This window comes from Oreochromis aureus, linkage group 7, assembly GCF_013358895.1.
Source record: "Oreochromis aureus strain Israel breed Guangdong linkage group 7, ZZ_aureus, whole genome shotgun sequence".
NCBI lineage: Eukaryota > Metazoa > Chordata > Actinopteri > Cichliformes > Cichlidae > Oreochromis > Oreochromis aureus.
In genome coordinates, this window is record NC_052948.1 from 16308570 (window position 1) to 16320271 (window position 11702).

At 40.1% G+C, this 11702-nt stretch overlaps 1 protein-coding gene across 3 annotated transcripts in view; it reads right to left on the minus strand.

Annotated features, from left to right (window-relative positions):
- Window positions 1-1186: 1186 nt before the first annotated feature.
- The window catches only part of tp53i11b (tumor protein p53 inducible protein 11b), a 40543-nt gene continuing 30027 nt past the window's right edge, over window positions 1187-11702 (minus strand). For 2 of the 3 annotated variants that reach the window (XM_031755701.2, XM_031755700.2), the window contains 6 exons: window positions 10893-11030; window positions 6425-6483; window positions 6207-6255; window positions 5784-5880; window positions 4143-4244; window positions 3540-3673 (listed from right to left, as the gene is read on the minus strand). In XM_031755701.2, the coding sequence (XP_031611561.1) occupies window positions 3540-3673; window positions 4143-4244; window positions 5784-5880; window positions 6207-6255; window positions 6425-6483; window positions 10893-11021 (570 nt within the window). In that variant the 5' untranslated portion in view covers window positions 11022-11030. Of the gene's footprint in view, window positions 3674-4142; window positions 4245-5783; window positions 5881-6206; window positions 6256-6424; window positions 6484-10892; window positions 11031-11702 lie in introns of those variants that run through there. The other variant, XM_039615777.1, reaches the window with a different exon arrangement.

The following is an 11702-nucleotide window of genomic DNA, read 5'->3' on the forward strand; positions in this document are numbered from 1 at the left end:
GAGAAAACAAAAAACAAACAGAATTCAACTTCCTGGCAGACATTGCATTTGCGCAGTTTGCAACGGCATCTTTGAAAACGAGCACCTGTAGCACCTTAGAAATCAGTAAAGGATTTTCGTGGCTTTTTCTGCGGTTGCAGCTGCAGTTTCATTTGCAGCGGATGCCAAATGTGGGGCCGAGTATTAGACGAAGCATCGTCTTCTGATTGATGATAATCTATCTTATTACCCTGATCGCGTCAAGACCGTGCGTTTTGCAGACATCGTACAACTTCTTTTAAACTCTCATGAGAAAACAAGACTTAGGCCCAACAGAAAATATCGGTCTAGATATTTTGTCGTTTAGAGTATTTGCCTGTAAAGTAATGCAGATTGTACCAGCAAACGACCATTTGGCACACGTGCTGATTGTTAAACTTGACGAAACATTTCACACAGCTTCTAAATGAGTCATTGTATGTCACCCCCAAGAGGTAAACCAGGGCTCAATACATTAAATGGGAAAATGTGGGAAGAATGCATACACACCGGGGCACATGGGAGCCTTTTGCCTATAAACAACCGTAACTACGCACACATTTCCACAGCCACACAATCCCTCTTTTCACCCTTTGCACGCTGTGCGTGTGTGTAAAGAGGTACGAAGAGGTGAGACCTGGAATAGTATGTAGTCGAGCTGGAATTCACCGAATTATATTTGTGCAGATGATCGTGTTGTGACACGCTGAACAGAAACAGAAAACACCAAACAAAGCACGGGCTTGCACAGCTCCTCTTAAGTTTCTTGGTTAAACACGTTAAAACAAACGCGTGGAGCTCGTCTTTTGGTGGGTGATTTGGTGGCCAAGTTGAACGGGATGTTTTGCTGAAGGGTCTAAAACGTTTAAGGCGGTGTCAGACAAGTGAAAGGGATCTGTAGAGACTGCACCCTAGCATTACCTGTGCGCATTAGTCGCTCCCTAGCTGCTGGGCGTTAGGTAGGCAGGTATATTTGAAGCTGATCTGCCAATTGATTTAATAAGAGGAAATGTGAGGATATTTTTTTGTTAAATAACTGCAATAGTCCATTGTTAAGAAAAAAAACCCTTTACCTTTGTGATTTAAGACATGACGGTATATTTACAGCCCTATACATTTATTGCAAAGGACAATAAGGAAACAAGGTGACTGGATACATTGTCAAGTCTTCAAAATAAACAATGGTGTTCTTTATTTCAAACCTTGTAATGTAAAATCAATAGCAATGCATTTCTGAGGTACAATATACCACATAAATACATATAAAACAATGCTACAACTTGAAACAGAGACAAGGAATGCTATTCACAACAGTGTAACGCGTGATGGATGAGGGAGGGAATAAATAGCTCAACTTGCCATGTCTTCAAACTCAAAGAACACTGGCTGCTTGTGAATGTTTTGGCTAATTTATGTCAGAGAACCAGAAGATGAAAGAACCATGTCTTTGCCGTCCTCCTCCTGCCTGCCCATCACTTCAAAAATAACCTGCTTTGTAGAGCTTTGAACATTTTCGTAAGGCTGATGATTTGAGGCCTCGGAGTATTGAGGGAAATGGAATGGCATTTCTCTTACACGCCATAATTATCGTGCTAGCCAGGACACAGCAGTTCAGGTTGAGGAACAGAACGTCACGCGGGAGGGCTACATCTAATTAAACCCTGGCAAAAAGGATAATTACTACTTTTCAGGGGTACAGGAGACCTCACCCATGTTTCGCGTTCCCTATCTGAACTGAAAGTTCGCCCCAACGAGCACATCTGCCTTCAGCACCGGACTGCAAACCCACAATCACGGGTCACTCCCTTCTAGGGCAGGACTCAGTGTGGTCTTTTGTTACAATACAGACCACCTTTGAAGACCTACAGTATGTTCCTGTTTTTTAAAAATTTGAGCTTACAAATGAGTCGCCTGTGTTTGGGAGTGTCTCTCTCTATCAGGTGTTGGGTGCTGATGAGTCAACAAACTGGATTGTTGGCACCGCTCTAAAACCAAGCTGAGATATGGTGTACCTGAGGGCATGCTGAGGATTTGGAGGTAGAAATGTACTCAGCAACAGGTGAAAACTGTCAAATATATGATATATTTGTTTTAAAGCACATACAGTATAACTGTCTTATCAATCAGCTTTTCATTTTTAGGGTTTTTTGCCGTTTTTGGTTAATTAAGCCATTTACTACCTTTAATCGTTAGCTTTGCTGTCTTCTGTTTGTGGCAACTTGCTACAAAGTTTTATGGATTACAGATCTTTGGGTGGATTACATCGCATGCATGATGTCAAAACACAAATGTCACTTAAATAGGTGGAAAATAAGACACGCAATAATTAGGTGGAGGATTAGAATTGAAAATCATTTTACCCAATACTGAACAAGTTCCCTGTTTGGGTCACAAGAACAGCACAGAATAGTAAATACTTTTATTTACATATGTACAGGAAGCAGGATGCAGTGTAGATGACTGTTCTTTTAAGTAGTTTTAAGGCAAGACTAACGATATGGTGTATATAAAAAAACAAAACTGTGCTACATCACTAAAGTACAGCCAGCTCAGATTTGTTTACCTGCACACTGACGTGGTCATCTTGTAACACTAGCTTTACGGTAGTCTGAATGTTACTTGGGATAAAGAGTCCCATCTTGTAGTGCACACACAGCACAAAGAGAACTACTCTGCTCCTCTCGTATGAGTAACTTCACGTGTTCATCAACATTACATGTATTAATGTCAGTAGTGAAAATATGGTCCAAAATAGTCCACTCAAGGAATAATAATTTTTTTTTTTTAAGTCCCTGAAAAGTATTTAGATCTGAATATTATTAATGGCCATGACTGAGAGTAAACACTGAACTTTAACAGTTTATTTCAGTGTGAAAGCTATCAGTTTAGAACAGATTTCATCGTCACTCATTTGTCTTTTCCGAACCTTAAACCTTGGATTGTGTATTTTGAGTGTTCAGTGGAAAGCTGTCAGAAAGCATGCACAAGCTCAGTTATTAGAGTACATAGTGTGATTTAACGTCAACAGCATCAAAACAACAAACAAATGACAGCACAAACTTTTGGTCCTTGAGTGTGATTCAGAAACGGCGTCGATGCAACTTCTTATCAAACACAAAAATACTGAGTCGGGAAATCATGAGCTGTACATGAACAATAGATTCGGGTGTTTAAAACTACTCTGTAATGTTAATTAATATTACAAATCAAATCAAATAACTCCATCTTAATAATAACTGCACATAGGAGGAATATAGGGTTGGACCTCACAGCCCCAGTGAAAGTAGTTCACTTTCACTATGAGGTTTCTTGTTCTTGTTGCAGAGTCTGGAATATGAGACTGTGCCCATCTGTTAAATAATGGGGGTGACATTAGGCTAGGTCCTGTGGAAGGGGGCAGGGGGCATTGACTGGCAAAGTAATGCTCCGAGCCCCAATCAAATCATAATCCAAACCTTCTGGCCCCGCATTTGTGATCTGTGCTTAACTGTCCCCACCCTGGAAGTTATCACACAGTCAGCTCAGATCTTCTTTGGCTTACGGCCCAGGTGGTAGTAGTAAGCCATGGTGACCAGCAAGAAGAGTACTCGACTGAGGAGAAGCAGCATGGCGGCGTTGGGAAGGATGCCGATCTCCACTAAAGTGATGGACGTCACTGAAACCACAAATAGAAAATTTTTTAAATTAGATATTAAATAATAACAAACAGTAGCCTCTGAAAAAAGCATGAATCAGCACAATTATCAGTATATTTTTGATAAAGACAGTGCGTATATACAAACTCCCTGCTTGTTTTTCATAAAGTATTAATTACCTGAGCAGCTATGAAAACTGACACTTATGCCAATTATGGAAAAAACAGCACCATTTATACCCATATACACACTGCTTCATTGTACATAAGAGCTTAAATGTACCGTTTTAAGATATAAATGAAAATGTGTCTAAATTTGAAATAGAAGGATGTGACACCTCACACTGAACACAAGAGGGCACTATCTGCACGTTTCTTTCTGCAAACGCTCCCACATGGACAAAAGTAGCCATCCTTTTTCTACATGAGGCAGAAAAGGATGAAGCAAAACAATATGAAGATAACTGGTAACCTGTGTTGGAAAACTCACCTAAAAACTGAACAGCAAAGTAGCAAGCCTCACTGAGCAGAGTCCACTGGATGATGACCTTTTCTGCTGTGTAGAGTCCGTTCCACATGATGAGGGACAGGCCTGGAAAAGAACGCAAAAATAGGGAATTTATAGGTTCAGGGGCATGGGAATGAAAACAGAAAATAAGAGCAAGCTCGGGAAGGAAGACTCCTACATGTCCGAGAGAATTTCCACTAACAAAACTACAAGAATCTTGACACCATGCGCACATGTCGCTAACTGGGCCTGTTGATTCAGCTCTGACTCTCTGTCTGTGATGACGGGCTTGCGTGCAATCATTTCACTGCCTGCTCTTCTTCCTGTTCATTTTCCTGAATTTCACTCCCACCCGCAGAGAACAGTGAGGCTATGGAAACAAGAAGGGGTAGGCTGAAAGGTGGGAGGGCTGATGGACTGTATCCTCTCCCTGCCTGGTTCCATCTGTGCAGCAGATGAGACCCCATCCTCCGCCCCCTTACTGCACCTAGTCTGATAGGCCATCACCCTCCTTGCTAATCCCCACAGTGTGAATGACATTTATAATGAAGAAGCCAGTTTTTTCAAGGTCAAGCTGGTTCACTCATGTGTTCTTGTGGTGGTTTAGCTTGGATTTGGTCACATTTTACATTTTTGATTTATCAAGATATGCATAAAACACAGTATTAAGTCTTTCCCTTGGTATTCATGTTATTGAATGCGTATATGAAGTTTAGGTGCTAGCATTTTGACACATTGTAACCCGATTTAGTAAACTAAATTAAAATGACAACCTCACAAATTGTACTTGAACATTAAGCCTTCTCACTCGCTCTTTGTCTTTCCCTTGCATATTCTCCCATCAAATGGCAACCTGTGTGACAGCAGCCCCTCTGTCACATAATGTCTCTCTTCACAGAGCCATTACAAACCCTGCGATCACCTGACTGACAGCTCCGTCTCAAGTCAAAACCCATTAAAATAATTGCTTGCATCTCAGACACGTTGTATGCTATGCGTGAGTTGGGAGCTGAGCAAAAATGGCACTTTATGTCTCGTTGATGAAGTGACATAAAAAAACAAACATTTTTATGCTACTGCAAAAGAGAAAACTGCAAAATATGAATGTAGAGTAATACACTGCCTCCTCTTTTAGTTCCAGGGCACCTCATTCGCACACAAACTTACTGTTCTGCCACCGTGTACCAACTAGATCCAAATCTTATATATACAGCTGCAAAAAGGAGGTGACTGTGGCCGTTCTGGAGAAATGGTCTTTTACCTCATAGAGAAACAGAACTTGAATTATTGAGCCACCATTTGCAGCCTGAAGTAAGGATTTTGGAGGAAGAAGAGATCCCTTTATACAGTATCTGAATGCAAGAAAAGAGCCCTTTCTACAGTATCTGAATGAGTGCTTGAAATGTTTGACTCAAAATGAATGCATTAGAAGCTGTAAACACAAGAGGCCACGTGCAGTGAGGCAGTGTATATTTTTAGCATGTAAATAAATATTAAAGCATCATGTCTGCATCGGTGCTGCATGGTGAATGCACTTGTTCATGCAAGTATATTCACGCGCAGTAGCATAAATACCTTTATGAATGAATTAGCTGCACATCTTTCATAAAACTTTGGACTTACTCAGTAATGCTCCTCCATAAAGGCGAACAGAGATGTTAGTAGTGGAGAGCTCCTCCTCAAAAACAACCTCATATAGTTGGTTGGGAAACACCAGGGCCTGTGTAGGGTAAAAAAAAGGAAAAAGCACAACATAGCTTTGTCATATCCGCAAAACAGCACTGTGCGCTTCCCAAAGTCTCCCTATTTTTGAGCTAGTATCACAGTGAATGCCCTGGAGGATAATGTGAATGTAGATGGTGAGGTTAACAAAGGCGGAGCTGTTTCCCCAGATGTCCCTCACTGATATCTTGGAACAGAACTTACAGTAACTCAGCGCTGCGTTTGCATAACGTGGCTTTCACACTTCTAAAAAGATACATTTCTTTCTGCTTTACATTTTGAAAATGAAAAGACTTTGAAATTTATCAGTGTAAAACATCTTACCATCACAGCCATAGCTGTGAAACCCACTGCAGAGAGGAGTATCCACACCCTGAAAAGAGAGATATATGAAATGCTACACCCATCCTGTGAAAAATACAGATTGTAGACTGGCGTTGCCACTTTGCAAGACTGCCAATGATGCACGGATGACCTTACACAGTCTGCTGTGTTAACTGTGACTGTTGTGATGTTGAGTAACTGAGCAGTTGAAATCTCACCTCAGCCCGACAGGCTCTCGCACTGCAAACTTCATCTCATTTCCGAGCATCTGACTGATCTATCAGCAAACGAGGCAAGACAAAAGAAACAGGAAATGAGTTATGAGAAGGTAAATGCAATCACAATCATGTCATCATAACAAATACATGTTATGACAACCTTCAGCAAAACACCACATAACCAGGAAGAAAGAGTACTCTGGAGGTGTATTTAAAGTAGCTAATGGAGACAAGCACACAAAACAGAGTGTTCAAGAGAAAGGAACAGAGCAGCTGAGTGTCAGAGAAGCATCTCTTAATCTTAATTAGAGACTGTAAATGTTCTCGCCTTTTTAATCGCCTCCATAAGACTCACTGTCATAATATCTCTTAGTGAATTCTAGATGAATAACTGACTACCATGTCAATGCCACAAGAAAAGCATCATCTGCAACAAATGACTGCTGGCAACAGTAGCAGCACATAATAATCAATTTATAATCCTGGAAGCCTGAAATCGTTAGTGGGAAAAATGTCTGACAAACTGAAAACTAAGTGTGACGTGCCATTTCTTAATGACCAAGTGTTCATTCAAGCTGACTACAAGGACAGATAGCAGTAAATATGTCATGAAATGCCATGCAAAATGAATCATATCACACAGCAATATTCAGAAGACACACAATATCTGATAGGATAAGCATCTCTTTTTACAGATGAGAGCAGACCCTGGAATCCTAATAAGCAGCAACTATATTTTCAAACTCAAAGGACACAAGGGTTGTTGGAATTTAAAAGTAATTCATTAGCATGCTACACACATCTGACAATCAATTAATCACTTAAAAGGGACCCATTATGCTCATTTCCGACTTCATTTTTTTTTTTTTTTTTTTTTATTCCTGTAGTGCTGTTTTACGAAGGCCTATTTATCCTGCAACATCTCAGTTCACTCACCCCTTCTTCTGATGGGGCGTTGTATGTGCTTCCGCTCATGTGCACCTCACAAGATCATTTTATCATAAAGAGATCACAAAAATCTTGGAGCAGAAAAAACACATCTGAAAGCATTTGCAGCAGGCTGAAGCCTGATCTCATGGCTCAGAGGGATTACTTGCACATATGCTGACCTTATTATCTGAAGGTCTGACCACATTTAATATTAGCATCCACCTTTGGAACAGTAACTATATGAAAAATATGAAAGGAAGATAATAGTTCAAATTTAATCAAAGAAAAAGTGAAAACATGTATTTCTTTCAGGATTCATTGTAATTCTATACTGTATTGTTCAGACTGTTGGTTAAAAACAAGTAATTTGTGCTTGTACAATACAAGGTAATTGCTTTTCAATGCACTACATTAGTCTTATGTGTTTACAGAATGTGCATTCGTAGTAATTTTTTTTCCCCTGTAAGAATAAACAGGAGAAAACCCCCCAGAAATGTTGTTAACAGATTCAGGGTCAGGCTCATGAGCAGGAAGGAAAACAAACTGTCCCAGATAACCACAGAGAGTGAAAATAAATAAATAAACCAAGTTTTCTGCCTGAACAGACAGGAACCCACAGAGAAATTACAATTGTTGGCTGGCTGTGAAGTTGAATTCCTTCATCCAAAACCCTTCAGGTCCCATCATATCCTAAACATGAATGATTTCCCTTCATCATAAAACATTCTCTTCCCTCAAAGGGTTCCAATGCTGGAGTCAGACATAGCATCACACAAAACTAAAAATACACAGAAGCAAAAGAGCTCTAAAGAAGAGAGGATGAATCATTTTCTGGCTACGAGTGTTTACAGGGAACTCGGAACAAAGTAGAAAGTAGTTTTCTGTTTGATAAGCCTGTGAAAACTTAATGTGAATGAAACAATGATCGATGTCATATCAAAACATGGGTTTTCACTGGCTTTTACCTTCCTTCTTTACCTTCCATTTCCCACAAGGTGCATGGTAATAAGTGCAATATCTGGACCATTTTCAAAAGAAAGTGTATTTCAAACAGTTGATGCATTACATCATACATTATGTAATATAACAATATCAGCAAGACCTAATTTCACTGCAGCTGGAGAGAGCTTTTTCCAGGATATCATTAAACATGACTTTTCCTTTTTGCCCTCGGGGCCGAGATGCGACTATACTCGTGTCTGCTGACTTTCTGTGAATTTCACATCATGACATGAATTTCAAATGTCGCCATTTTGAGCACTTCTGTCAAAAAACCACATCTGTTGTGTTTGTTTGAAGAGTTTCCTAAGTTAAATATGTAATTTGCAACCAGACATTTATTGTAATGCACAGTAATTTGACATATAAAATTAACCTCATCATGGCAATGACTTCAGATGCAGATAAAAGACACACCATGTTTAAACAAAATATAAAAGGGTAGTGATTCATATGTGTGCATTTGCACCAATCTTTGATGTATACACAAACAGAAGGACTGATGGCCCTGAACTTGTTAAGTAACTTTAGAGAACCCGTATTATATGAGGTCAAAAACAGCAGAAAGGAAAACATGGAAAAACTTCATGTGCTTGAAGTAAGATGGGGGAAGGGGGATTTTTTAAGATTCTTAAATTCACAATGTCCGCTGCAGTCTTTAATTTAGGGGTAGACATGTACTTCCCTCATTGCAGTGCTGAAGCACCCGTACACAAATCCATCTGTGCCAGCTGTGGTCACATGACCAGGTGAATCACCCTTCCTGTGCCTGTGGTTTTAGGGGCTGTTTTTGACAAGAACACATAAATATTCATGACTGGCATGAGAAATGTTCATACTCTGAAAACTGAGCATCAATTGATGGCACCAGGGTGGCTTGGGGCAGAATATTGCGGAAGGCGGTTGAGTGGAAAGAGGGAGAAACAGGAAAAGAAATACACAATGTTGTTTGTGCAGAGAGAAGCTATAGCGCAGCTGTTGTGGCCTTGAGTTGTCATCAATCACTCCTTCAGCTATTTAGTAAACAATGAGCAGCTTTTCAGCCATAGAGGATGAAAAATATTCAGCTGACACCAACTACAGTAGCAGTAACTCTGGAATATCAGTATCTGTCAGTTGCAACATCCCATTACCACTTAAATACCACTTAAATACGGTATCACTGAATTAAACAAGCTGTCAGTAATGGTGCAGCCAAGAGAGGCATTATCTTTTTGCACAGTAGCACCTAGATAAAGCATCGCAGTAATGCACTGTCTTTCTGTCCCCTAAATAGGAAGAGTATTCTTATCTCTAAGTAGTAGAAGAAGCAGGAAGGCACGGTGAACAGAGTGCAGGAGTACTTCCTTCCATTGTTTACTGAAACCACAGGGATGGAGTCAACTGTTTCCTCTATTAAAAAAAAACAAAAAACCCCCAAAACTATGTATGGCAAGGATAAATGGAACGACAAGAGTAAGCACAATGGAGTTGAATAAGTGAACAATTATATTGTCACAGTAACAATTAAATTCTAATTTAGTTCAATGTCGAAGTTAAACAGGGAAACCCATTTTTCAAAACAGCACGTACAGTAGAGCCCATTAACCAAACTGTTGTTTTACTGTGGTTTGTATACCCTGTTGTTGGTTCAGCCATTACAGTGAATATGCAACCCAAGACTCAAGAGAGCAGAGCAACTGCCACATTCGTTTCTGTCTTTATCATACCCTCCTGGAAAGGTTTCTGAGTGGCAGATGTCAGGGTTAGGCTCCGTGCTAAAACATTGAGAGAGAAAACAAACACTCAGGAGAGCTGAGAAAAAGGGGGCTGACATCACATCACGAACTATCAGCCACCACCGTATGCCTGCTCCCTTCTGTTCTGTTCCTTTTTCACACTTACATGTTAATGAATATTTCAGTGAGGAACAATCTGCTATGCCTATGCTCACTGTAATGCAGTCTGATAATGACAAAAAAAATGTATAATAATAATCTGAAATCTTGAAATCTGAGCTCAGTGAAATGGAATAAATTATTGTCAGTGTGCAACTGTGGAACTTGATATTCAAATATGATACTCTGTCTCCTAACATATACCTGCATGTGTGCTATTGTGTTTTGGTATGCACCGTCCATACTGATGTGCTAATGCATGTGAGGCAGAAAGAGAATACATATGAGATGCAAGAGGCAGGAAGTCTCTCAAGGGACCAAGCCACATCTCAGTGGAGCTGCCAGAGCTTGGTGGATTACGTGATCTAGATTTACTGATCCATAAAGAGCAAATGCAGACAATGGGACACGAAGAGAGTGATGAGCCAATTAGCAGCCCACTGTGGCTTTTAAAAAGAATCCATAGCTCTTCTCAGGGCTAGTAAACACATTTGTGGTGGAGAGTCATTATGCTTTTCCAGTAGTTTAACTGGTGATAGTTAACAAATGCACTCATTTCTAACCAAGCTGCTTGTTGCACTAATGCACAAGCCATTTGACTGTACATTAGCGCTTAGATTGAGTAAAACTCGCTGGAATATGTTTACATGAAGTAATCTGACCTTTGAGCGGTGCACTTCGCCATCGTCGTCCTCGCCACCGACTCCAAGGATCTTCCGGCTCTTCAGACGGCTTATCAAGTCCGTCTGACTGTGCTTCTTCATTAGAGGAGCAGGAGGTTTAGACGCCATGGTGCACACCTGACACAAAAATAGGAGACACATGGATGGTGTTGTTAGAGGAGATAAAATAATATGAATTATTACTTAATAAGTAAGACAGAAAAAGGAATGAAGGATGATGGATTTAATTTTGTTTTTCCCTAGACCATTTATATAATAAACATCAGTGGAGTCCTCCCATCATCATTTTACGCCTCTGTCTGAAGAAGACATCGCTATAACATGGGGCAGGAATAGGTATCAACCAATCTACAAATAATTCCCTTGAGGATGTGACTTATGCAACACAATTACGTAATCCGGGTGTAACAAATACAGGCAAGCCATAAAATCTTCCTCTTAAGTCAGACTGGAAGCAGGAGCCAGCTGTCCCCTGTATCTGCTGAGAGCCCAACAGACGCAGGTGGCTGCTTAGAGAATCACAGCATCTAATAGTGACACACATATAGACTCACACACGCGCACACAGGGGCATAGCACAGACCTCCCTTATGTGAACCCCCTTTCTTTCTCCTTTATTAAAAAAAAAAAAAAAAAAAAAATTAAGCCAACCACTGTATGCAGTAATCTGTAGGGTCATTAGGGTAGCCACCAATGAACTGTTCATATACCACATTTAATAAAAACCTATGATGTGTCCTTAGAATTCAACCTTAATATCTGGATATACTGTAGTCTTTATCACATTGT